The sequence below is a fragment of the Etheostoma spectabile genome, chromosome 16 (assembly GCF_008692095.1).
Source record: "Etheostoma spectabile isolate EspeVRDwgs_2016 chromosome 16, UIUC_Espe_1.0, whole genome shotgun sequence".
NCBI lineage: Eukaryota > Metazoa > Chordata > Actinopteri > Perciformes > Percidae > Etheostoma > Etheostoma spectabile.
Window position 1 is genome coordinate 20,692,582 of NC_045748.1, and position 12,241 is coordinate 20,704,822.

At 39.4% G+C, this 12,241-nt stretch overlaps 1 protein-coding gene and 1 long non-coding RNA gene across 2 annotated transcripts in view; one reads left to right on the forward strand and one right to left on the reverse strand.

Moving 5' to 3' along the window:
- The window catches only part of atp8b1 (ATPase phospholipid transporting 8B1), a 55,270-nt gene that overhangs the window by 31,961 nt on the left and 11,068 nt on the right, over positions 1-12,241 (forward strand). Inside the window, exons 10-20 of the mRNA XM_032539488.1 lie at positions 385-543; positions 1,169-1,257; positions 3,495-3,685; positions 6,014-6,098; positions 6,840-6,963; positions 7,741-7,784; positions 8,510-8,666; positions 9,679-9,867; positions 10,361-10,473; positions 10,635-10,799; positions 11,280-11,391. Coding sequence (XP_032395379.1) covers positions 385-543; positions 1,169-1,257; positions 3,495-3,685; positions 6,014-6,098; positions 6,840-6,963; positions 7,741-7,784; positions 8,510-8,666; positions 9,679-9,867; positions 10,361-10,473; positions 10,635-10,799; positions 11,280-11,391 — 1,428 coding nt within the window. The remainder of the gene's footprint in view (positions 1-384; positions 544-1,168; positions 1,258-3,494; positions 3,686-6,013; positions 6,099-6,839; positions 6,964-7,740; positions 7,785-8,509; positions 8,667-9,678; positions 9,868-10,360; positions 10,474-10,634; positions 10,800-11,279; positions 11,392-12,241) is intronic.
- On the reverse strand, positions 1,393-12,196 carry LOC116704210 (uncharacterized). The gene is made up of 3 exons (XR_004335621.1): positions 12,084-12,196; positions 12,014-12,016; positions 1,393-1,403 (listed from the first exon to the last, which is right to left on the reverse strand). It is a non-coding gene; the product is annotated as an uncharacterized LOC116704210 (long non-coding RNA).

The window sequence follows — 12,241 nt, forward strand, 5'->3', positions numbered from 1 at the left end:
CTTTTACTCAATACTATTTCAAAACCACTTCAATCTTTTTTTTTTCTTTCCCAAATGCTATAAAATTTAATAAGATCCCCAAAATGAATGAAAGTAGAAATTTGTACTTGCCAAAGAGTGTTGTGTGGAATCAATCATGTAAATTGGTCAATGGGTCAGTTTGACCCGAGGACAACATGAGGGTTAAAAAAAGGTTTAAATGAATGAAAAAGGATATAGACTACTTTAACACTGATGCCATCTTTGGTCCAAAGCAACATATCTCAATAGTTACTGACGAACTGTCATAAGAGTTAGTGAGCTAATTCATACTGCCCATGATACAACACTTCTGATTTACAATAAAATTAAAGCCATTCTCGTGTCCTATGGTCTTTCCCTTAGCTCTGATCGAGTGCGAGGAGCCAAACAACCGCCTGGACAAGTTTGTTGGGACGATGCTGTATGAGGGGAAGCGTTACCCTCTGGACCTGGACAACATGCTGCTCCGCGGCTGCACGATCAGAAACACCGAGGTGTCTCACGGCCTGGTCATCTTCGCGGGTGAGAACTCTCGACATGAGATTACCTTACTGCTAGGATAGAGAAAATTAGTGAAACCTTTAGTACTGACAGTGCATGCTGAAATTAAACTATCTTTGTTGTGCCCATGCACAGCTCAAATTTATTTTTTGTTTGCAAAGTAATCACTTTTAGCAAACTTTAACATATTTATTTAACATAACCAAGACTTTTTCAAAGCTTAATTAAAGTTGGTCTTTACATATAATATAAAAATATGTCTAATAAGTTTTTTTTTTCTTGCACTAGGGGACACTTGATCCATATAAAAGAACACTCACATTAGAGCTTAAACAATTAGTCGTTTAATTTAGGATCAACAGAAAATAAATGGGCAACAATTTTGATAATGGTTTGAGTTTTGTTTTCTTTGTCTGGCATGATATAAAATTGAATATCTCTGGGTTTTTAGAGGTCTTTTGTGGCATTTGTCATTATATTTCGGACGATTGAGAAAATTAAAATAATTGGAAGTTGCAACTCTAATAAGCATTCATTTTTCATTATCAAATCAAATCTGACCGTGATTGTAAATAAGTTGGAATATTATTGATGATTGATAACTAACAATGAATGGCATTCACCATTTTGATATATGTTGTCGTAGGAGCCGATACCAAAATCATGAAGAACGGCGGGAAGACGAGATTCAAGAGGACCAAAATTGACGAGCTGATGAACTACATGGTTTACTCGGTAAGTCTGAGACACATGCGTAACTTGACGTTATTGGAATTAATTTTATTATTGATTTATGAGGACTATGGTTAACTGCTGCTCAGATTTATGTAGGGTGAATCCAATCTGAGTTTTCAGTTGCACAACTAAAATAACTTTTGAACCTACACGTTCCACCAAAACAAGTTTCTTCCCGATTTGATTTAGCAAAAGGCACCGTGGCTTTTCCCGATGCTTAGTGCACCCATGAAGACTGTGACTGGTTTAAAGAAATGGCAATGAACCAGATCACGTTTTTCACCCATCCCGGATTACTGTGTGGTAGGGCTGTAACGATATGCAATATAAAACCGAAATATTGCGACATTCAGATCCACGAATCTGTCTCGAAGTGAAAAAACAGAATTGCAACTCACCCGTTCCAACTCCCAGAGTTATACTTCCCGTCCAGATCTAATGCTACCACATCTTTAATTTACTATTAGTATTAGTCCTTATGGTGCCTTTTCTGGTTTTGTCTGGTAAATTCAGGTAGCTAACTGTAAAGACGGCTAAAAGTGAAGGGGGGCCACCGGTAACGCTAAAGGCCGTTTTATGGTTGTACGTAGAACGTAGGTACGACAGCGTACCCCCGCAGACCCCTCTGAGTCTACGCCGGACCCTACAGCATAGCCTGACTTGCACCTCTTTGAAAAATGTAACTACACGTCGCAGCGACGCACGCCGCTTGGCCGTGGCTCGGTAGCGTTGCATTTCCTCCGACTCATTTCCTGGTTCACCTTCTCCATAAACAACATGATATGAATGAAAGGGTTAAATGTTCCTGCTAGAGATTTCCCACCTTGGTCAGAAAACACAGGGGAGGCACTTTTTCTATGACTCTAAAGTAGGTACTCGTACCAAAGCTAATCAATTAGCTTTGAAGACAGGAGTGTGCTAGCTAGCTTGCTAAATTACTATTAGATTAGTTGTCTATCTATACCAGAGGTGCCCAAATTCATTCATAACAAGGGCCAAAAACGTATCTGGATGAAAGGCCACGGGCCAAAAAGTAATTGTTGATTTTATGAGAAAAATGATTATTTTTTATAGAAAATTAACATAACGCAGCTCTTTAATCTGCATGCACCCATATTGTACAACATTTACAGTTATTTATCACTTGCAATAGTGAGCCCTGTCGTTGTTTTTCAAAAGTCTTTCTGTAATTATTCGTAGATTAATCTTTGGTGCATATTTAATACGAAAGTTTACCAGCACTGTGCTTTACATTGCGTAAAACTCTATTATGTACTGATTAACTGCACAAAATGAAGTTTCTTAGTCATTACAGTTAGGATTTTACAGCACTTTCAAAATAAGAGGAGAATAAGCATAAGCATTTCAAATGCTATTGAGGGCCAAAACGAAGGGAGAACGGGCCAAACTTGGCCAGCGGGCCCCAAGTAAGGCACCCTTGTTCTATACAGTTAACATTACTGATGAATTTGTGGTAGTCCAAAGTTGTGAACCATATCAATATCGTAATCTTATGTTACCCACCAAGAATTAGCAAATGTATTATAGTAGTATTATGAACCTAGCATTAGCTACTTGTCAATCAGCACCTTTACAGTAGGCACCAAAGCACTTTTCCTATTCAGCCCCTCTAACCGTTGGAAGTGGAATTGTCCATTACTGTTAGCAATACCATTATTCTTATTTCTCATTCGAGCTAGTAAATGAACCACAGAATACATTTTGGAAATATTATTTTAAAGGTACAAATCTTTGTTGTTGGTTTGATATTGAAATCTATCAATCTATCAGGTCTTTGTTGTATCACTCTTGCAAAGTGACATGTAATCCATGGCAAAATGATGCCATGTTGCAGAAGAAAGTTGTATTACGTTTACTATTTTCTCAATTGTGATTTCCATTGGATAAGAGTACTGTTACTTCCTCTTCTGCCAATTTTCCCAGCTCTTGTCACATGACCGATTTAACGTTTCCATGATCACCATCTAAAATTCTAATACCATGGAACCAGCACTGTAATAGTGAAAAGTGGCAGACTGAGCCTATAGAAAATGTCTATTTTATTTGGATATAAAATTAGTTTAAAATAAAAAAGTGAAACAAATAATCACTGTGATGTTTTATTTAACAGAATTACATTATGTTCTATCCTGTCTAATATTTACTATATTTCAGAGAAGATTGTCTATGGTGTATTGTGTTCCTGGTCTAAGTGTGTCTCTGTTCCCACTATGTAGATCTTCGTGCTGCTGATCCTGGTGGCGGCAGGTCTGGCCATTGGTCACACCTATTGGTACGAGGATATCGGCTCTCGTGCCTGGTATCTGTTCGATGGCAAAAATCAGAGCTCGTCCTACAGAGGCTTCCTCAGCTTCTGGGGATACATCATCGTCCTCAACACCATGGTGCCCATTTCTCTATATGTCAGGTCAGTAAAACCATACCCACATACATAGTAGTGGTAGAAACCACCAGACGCCCAAAGATATTATCACTTTACTTTTGTCACAATACAATATTATTGCAAAATTCTACAATTTATTGCAATTCATTACATTTTTTCCAACTTCAAATTCATCCCTAAAAGGAAAACCCCAGCTTACCTCCCCAGGAAAAAAAACCTTAACTGCACCATCTAGTTAGTACACTGAAAAATCAATTGATTTTATCATTTATTCTAGTACCAAAAAGATAAATTCTCTTTTGCAATTTATATAACCAAAAATGAATACTTTGCACCCGTGTATCAATACAGTTTTTCCAAGGAAAATATTGTGATACTATGTTGTATTGATTTCTTTCTTTTGCAACCCTCATGGTCCGAATATAACCAATTTTATTGTGCTGGAAATACTTCTGAAAAAGTGGTGTATTCTTATATTTGGGGTCTAGACTTTTTATGTTGATACATCCACAACAACAGATGCCGCTAACAACAAGAAATGAGTAAAACGCGTGTTGCCCTCCTAACTAAAGCCAGTCACCGGCCCTCACACCTAGCTAGGGCCAGCGCCTGAGACATGGAGAGACACCACGATCGTCTCGAACAAAGTCAGTTGGACGTGAAAAGTCTTAGAGGCTGGATTTAGAGCATGAGAGACGTCTCCACCCAATAGAGAAGTCAGCTGGTAAAGTTAGCTATAAACTATAGAAACGAAATGATCCCTAATCCATTTTGTTTTAATGTTAAAATCAGCTGGTGGAAATGGCAGAGTTTGAAACTGAGCCTCGATGACCGCCCTAAAGCACGGTGTTACATGGTCAAGCGAGATAGAGAGAGACTGAAGAGAGAGAGAGAGAGAGAGAGAGAGAGAGCGACCAGTGGGGTTGGAACAAAGCAGGGAATCAGCAAAATAAAACTCAATCATCACTGGAAGTGTAACCGTAGCAAACATCTCACTATCACTAACGTTATCCTTATTCATATTTAGATGCAACAAATGAGAAATCCAGCTACAAATAAGGAGACCGGAGAGTGTGTGATTACGTGACTGAAAAACAGAACAATAGGATACCCATTACCACAACAGTCATTCAGCTGAAGGCCTTGGAAATATTTACCGTTAATTCAAATGTGACCATTTTTAATTTGTCTTATAATGAGAGTTGTCTTGTATTCGAACCGATGCGGTTTTTAGGTTAATGGGATATGTAGTGTCAAGGATACTGGGTTTGTGTATTGTTGCCCAAAGGTTTGTGTAAAAGTGAGAACTATCGGCTGAATATCTTTCTGCAAGTACACAGCGCTGTTACTAAATGCTAAATGTTACTAAATTACTTATTACTACGTGATTACAATTGATGTACATGACCCGGGTAAGGTAAACAAGGTAAATGCCGATCCCCAATCAGCTGAAAATTCCCAAAATCGGTAACGATACCGGGATTGGGATCAGGGCGTCCCTTTTAAAAAAGAAAAAGTGATTCCACACAACGCTCTTTGGCAAGTACGGATCTCTACTTTCATTAATTTTGGGGTTTTATTCAATTTTATAGCATTTGAAAAATAATTGAAGTTGTTTTGAAATAGTATTGAGGAAAAGTTGACATACTTTCCTTAATTTTAGTCAAAATAATTCCTAATTTCTGCTTTTCTAACTCAAACATTATAGGTATAATTTCCTATAAATGAGGTTTATTGACCATAAATTCCAAAAATAACTCTAAAACTAAAGTTAATAAGTCAGTGTTACATTGTGTTAAAAGTTAAAAACATCGATAAAACGCGTCAACAAAAGTGATTTTCAATTTTGATGGGAAGACAACACAAGGGTTAAGATACGTTTTGCGTACCTACTGTTCTTGCAGAGCTTTTGAATAGTGACGCTGGGAGACTTTATTCTTTCTTTCTCCTGGCAGTTTGGAAAACATCTATAATGGTTTTTCATTGTGCAGCTTTAAACCTACAATTAGAGTTTTTTTCCAGTTAGAAATGTTCTTTGTAAATTCAACTAACAAACACAGAGCAACTTTAGCTGGTTCCAGGTTGGGTTCAATATCACTTTCAGTCTTCTGTCAACCATTTAACATAACCAACTGCACTACAAGCCACTGCAACTGTCAGCAGACTATAGACAGGTACTGTTACCACAGACTGTAACTTAACTGCCTGTTTAAGTTGGCACCAGAGAGGCTTCATGGTATACGTTTCCTTCTTTCACACTTACGCACTATAGTCAAAGAGGAGCTCTACCTCCAAGAAGTGTCCAAATCAGACTTGGAAGTGTCATGTCCTGTTTGTGTGCTTTGTATTCAGTGTGGAGGTGATTCGTCTGGGCCAGAGTAAGTTCATCAACTGGGACCTGCAGATGTATTTTTTACAGAAAGACACACCAGCCAAGGTGAGCTAATATTTCCCGACTTTATTCCAAACGCAACGCACTTCACATCCTGTCCGAAGAGTATGACTTTTTTCAGGAAAGAGAAAGAACCAAAGTTCTCTTCCCTATCAAAAATGTTTCAGTCCTTCAGACTTATATAGGGAACTGACAATTTAGATACATATTCTGACCACATTCGACGAGCTGTGGCTCACCTGCAGGTTGCTGCACCATATTCTGCAGATTTTAGATTTTATTTGAATGATTTTAAATATATAGCAACACAAAAACAAGTTTAATGCATACCATTGCTGATATTGCAGATGGTCTTTGACATCCGATGCTACGTTTCTTGTTAAGATGAATTACCAAAGTGGGACAGTCAAATAGGTTTGTAGTGATGTACCTTTTTCACAGCTAAAGGAAAAAGAAAACAGTTTCAGCACTTTCTTACAAAAAAAGTTACTGGCATCCACTGATAAGTGTTTTCTGTGTATTTCTGCTGTATCTCACTGTCTTCATCAACAAATTGAGTTTGCTGTTAATTCAACCCCCCTCAAATAGCCAAAGTTCAATATTAATTGAACATTATTTGGTCAAATCGCGCTCAACTTTCTCCCCCATCTCAACAATATGGAGCCAAACTGCAGCAGCTATTGTGAAAAGTAGGAGAAGTAGGTACTGGCATCAGATCAGCAGTGCTAGCTTAGCCTGTGCATCGTTTTGTATTTTTTCATTAAATCAGTTTTTGCCCCCGTGCAGGCTCGAACCACTACCCTGAACGAGCAGCTCGGCCAGGTCGAGTACATCTTCTCCGACAAGACGGGAACTCTCACACAGAACGTCATGCAGTTCAAGAAGTGCACCATCGCTGGACGCAACTACGGTACAGATGTGCTTTACTTCTCTCAAGAAATACTAAAAAGTACTGAAAAGTACCACCGTTTGACATTTTAGTGGTTTTCTTACCCCAAAATTGGAGATACATGAGCCAGTGACAACTGACTCCCTAACCCAGGTAGTAACAGTGACTCAGAGCTATGGAGACTCTGGCCTTTTTCAAAGGAACTCACCCTTTCAGGCATGTGAAATAACCCGGGTTGAAAAATGCAACCAGTAGATGTGGAGGTAAAGAGAAAAAAAGAAAGAAGAGACTGGCACCTGCTGCCTTGTATTGCATTGACAACTCTATTATTGCTAACACCAACAACGCACCTGAGTATGCAGACTATTTAGATTAAATATATGTTCCACACATGACGCCGAGTTTCTCCAGGAAATAAAGCGTTTTTGTATGAACCTGTTGACAGCCTTGTTATGAGAAAAATGTGCCTTTAATGCTGCAGGAAGAAGTGTGATTTATATAAAAGCAGAGACAACATATTCATTTGCAACTACAAAAGATTGCTTAAAGTGCTTTACAAAAGAAAAAGAAGTCCTGAATAAAATGCACATCCGAAATGGGATCTTATGTAATGCACGAATTAAAAAGCATGTACAACTACATGTACACCAGCAGGAGACAAATGTAACAAATGGACAAAAAAAAAAAAGACTGGACAGTATTCTTCATCTGGTACTCTTTTTCTGCCACCGTCCATATGTCTGTGTATTGTAGATGTGCAGTTTAGTCATTCCAAGTTTTTGCTTTCCTTTTCCACAGGAGAACCGACTACAGCTGCGGGACTGGTGCTGGAGCGAGGAAGGGTAAAACTATGTAGACTATATATTTGCACATATAAATATGGTTGCTGAAGAAGAAGAGTAGTTCCAAAATAAGATCACATTATGTGAGTCAATGTCAGTTAGATTCATCAAATGTTTAATTGGTTGGAGAAAATATGTAAAACCGTATGTGACCCTTACTCTAAAATAAGTTTGTATTCCTCAACAAAGCATAAATATTGATTAAAATATTGATTGATACAGATACATGTTTTTCACAAATACTGGACTGCCCTTTTGTATTTCATGTGGCACATATACAACATGTACAGTACATATTTTATAATTATTCTACACACACATCATGTGTTAACCAGGAAAGGGCTTCACATCACAGAGACTACTTGGAATGAAACAGAACAAATATGATGAGATTTATTAAGATTTAATTAAGCTTGTTGATTAGATACAGTAACAGCAGTCAATAAATCAGTAGAAGCAACCTTTAAAACACATGCACTAGATTTAATTTATAAATAGTAATGATAAAATCACAAAGAAAAATGTGGACGATCACAATAAATGCATACATGACATGAATTATAAGTACCTCTTTTAAGTCCAATTTGTTTGACTGCTAAGCTAAGGAAGAAAATCTAAATTATTCACAACAAAAGGGATATTGATTTTTATAAGTTGGCTACTTAATTCAGAATAACTGCTAATAACTTGTTGTCAATACCATTTTCCTGTTTTTTTCCCGTTAGCCGGTGGACTGGAGCTGGAACGAGCATGCGGACAGAAGTTTCCAGTTCGTGGATCATTCCCTGGTAGAATGCATCCGATCCGGGAAGGATAAAGAGACTAATGAGTTCTTCAAACTGCTCTCTCTCTGTCACACAGTCATGGTGGAGCACAAAGACGGTACATTTGTTAAAATCCCAGTTTGGGCAAAGGCAGTGGACTTAAGGTGTAAAACTAAAACCACAAACCCCATGTCTAGCTGACCTGTCAGCCAACCCCATCATACCCTACAGAGGACTTTTCCTCAAAGCTGCGTTAAACAGTATTTTAGATATTGTCATTGAATCTAATAATGAAAACATTGCACAGGAGATGACCTCTAGCTCCCCCAGTAGAGTGTGCACCCTATGTAGGTTAGAGCACTTGGCAGCGGCCTGGGATCGAATCCGGCCCTTTGCTTCGTATCATGCCCCCCCCTCTCTCCCCCCTGTTCTGTCTTCAAGCTACACTATCAATTTAAAGCCATAAACCCCCCCAAAATCTTAAAAATTATATAAAACACTACACAGACAGAAAACTAAATGTATTGCAATAAATGTAAATGTAAATGTGCTGTATTTATATCGCCTTTTCCAGTCTTAACAACTGCTCAAAGCGCTTTTACATCTACAGGAAACATTCACCATTCACAACACTTCATACACTGTGGCCGGGGCTGCCGTACAAGGTGCCACTGCTCATCATATAACATTCACACACATTCACACTCCAATGCGCAGCACCGGGCAACTCGGGTTCAGTGTCTTGCCCAAGGACACTTCGACAATGACTGCAGGGCGGGGATCAAACCACCAACCTTCCGATTGGCAGGCAACCGCTCTACCACTGAGCCACGCCGCCCATTAGACTCATTGTTTTACCTTGTAACCTGTTTTGCTTTGTTGGTAACCTAATGAATTCTGTGCTTATCTGGTTTTGTGCTAAGGTCTGCTCTGCTTGCGTTGTCTTTTGCATTTTAAAAAGCCTTTTTAACATCGAGGCCAGAGGACCACGGATGAAAAATAACCTTGTTGCAAATTCTTGGATTTTTATGTGTATAGTCATGCGTTTTAGTTTGCGCTGCCCCCTTCTTAAATAAACTGTACTGAATTCACACAACCTCCTCATATATGGGTTCATATGTTTCTCTCAGATGGTCTGGTGTACCAGGCGGCGTCTCCTGATGAGGGCGCCCTGGTGACGGCAGCCAGGAACTTCGGCTATGTGTTTCTGTCTCGTACACAGGACACCATCACCATCAAAGAGATGGAGGAGGAGAAAACCTACGAGATGTTGGCGCTGCTCGACTTCAACTCCGACCGCAAGCGCATGTCTATCATCTGTACGAGCACAGGCACACGCACATACGCTATTGCACATTGCAAACATGTACTTTCTGTCAAAAATAATAGAGACCTGCAATCTGCTTAAAACGTATCAAAGACAAAAATAGAGCTGCATTCAATGAACATGAGAAAAAACTGAATTAAAAAAATTGTTCTTGAATTAATATCAAGTTAGTGGTAAAAAATAAACCCTACAGTACTTCCCTTGTGTATTATCTTCTTCCTCTGTCCCATAGAGCTCCATTGTTGTCTGAAAAAACTTTTTAAAACACTTCAGTGAGCAACACTATTGGATTGGGTGACATGTTTCTTCGTTACAGTGAACATGCACTGTAGTTTATTTTGACCCAATGCCACATACAACTTTGTTTTGGATCTGTTTTATTAGACATGACTCAAAAATTCATAGCCGAGCGCTAAACACTTGCAAAACAATGAGTCTATCTCACCTTTGACCCTCTGTCCTACTGTCTCTTCTCTCGCTTTCAGTGAAGTTTCCTGACGGTCGTATTCGTCTCTACTGTAAAGGAGCCGACACTGTCATCTACGAGCGACTTTCCCCCAACTCCAGACACAAAGACACTACCCAGACAGCTCTGGATGTGAGTTTGCACGGCTTAGTTCTCATTTGCAATGCTATAGTTCACTGTTGTGTACAATAGGTCTTGGCACAGCAGACACGTGTAGAAACCACAACATGCATGCATGTAGCTGTTTCTCTTGTTTCTGTGGAAGGAAACATGAACTGTGTCTTGTACTTCAGATCTTTGCCAACGCGACCCTGCGGACGCTGTGCTTGTGTTACAAAGACATCAGCGCGGACGAGTACCAAGCCTGGTCCGAGTTACACCAAGAAGCCCAGGTGGCCACGTCAGACAGAGACGCTGCCCTCGATCGCATTTACGAGAAGATCGAAAGCAACCTGATGGTGAGTGGAAAACAACTTCCCTTTGGTGCGAAAACAGGAAACCGTAGAAGCGCCCTTCACCAATCTGGAAATGGCCAAATCACTAAAACACAAGAATAGCATTTAATGCTGCTGATCGTTTCAACAGATTAGAAAACATAATGGAGAAAGCTCATTTTTTGTGGTTGTAATGGGGGGGGGGGGGGGGGCGCTGTGATTATCACAGAACGCTGCGTGGCCAGGTGAGGAGTTGTATTCAATCCGAGCACGGATATTGACTCGTATTACTCGTATAATACTTGCACTCGGCAAAAGTGCTTTATCCGTACCGGATACTCGTTTCAGCCGGGTACTCGGATCATCCCTATTATGCATTTATTGAATTCTATTTTAAAGATTCAAAAAGTGATGGAGCCCCTTACTCTTCACAGGACATTTTTGATGAACATCTGTAAAAACAACAAGTCTGTCATATCTAACCATCTGTTTCCCTCTGTCCAGCTGATTGGGGCGACAGCCATTGAGGACAAATTGCAGGACGGAGTGCCAGAGACCATCTCCAAACTGGCCAAGGCTGACATCAAGATCTGGGTCCTGACCGGAGACAAGAAAGGTACAATCACCTCTACAGAGACGAGTCATACTTTTTGGTGACCTGTACTAGTATAATGTTTATGAGGCATAAGAACCAATGTCTCAGTGAAAAAACACAGAAATGGTTACAGAAGGGCTGTTCAAATCTCTACTGGCATATTTTATAATATCACTCTAAAAATCAAACACAATCAATCCTCAAAATCCTCAATTAGAATAAAGTTAAGCAATGAATTGGATTGGTCTTTTTTTATCCAGGCAACTTTCTTTAATGAACACACGTAGCCAGCAGGCTAATCCCATACGGGCGTGAAATAATAATCGTGCCCTTAGGCTTATAGCAACACTATGCTAAGAAAGAAAACAACTCTCTGGAGTTATTGGAAATGTTTGGATCACCCACGTCAGAAACAGTCCTATGGAATCTGCTTCTACAAATAGTAGAAAACTAATATTAGTTTAGCCTGAAAACTGTGCAGGAATACTGGGTTTTAACAGAATGTATAGACATGCAAAAAAACAACCTGTGCAACACTCAATTTTGATTTTAGAATTCCAAAATCAATGTTTCGAATGAAGCTTTGAGCTCTTCGCTAGAGCTCTATGATAAGCTTTTGAAATCATGATTTAATAACCGCGACATCCTCTAACAAAATCACTTAAAAGTTGCCGTAGGTAGGATGGCAAAGATCAATAAAAAATGTATTTAACAACTTCTCAGTCCCTCCCCCCTTTCCTCTAAAGCCCAAAACGGTCTCTTAAGCTCCTCCCCCAACAAGCAGTGATTAGGCTCGTTCGAGATGAACTGCGCCTCGCCTGTAAAGTAGACGAGAACAGGCGGCAGCAGCGGGGGCGGGGACAAAAAGCTG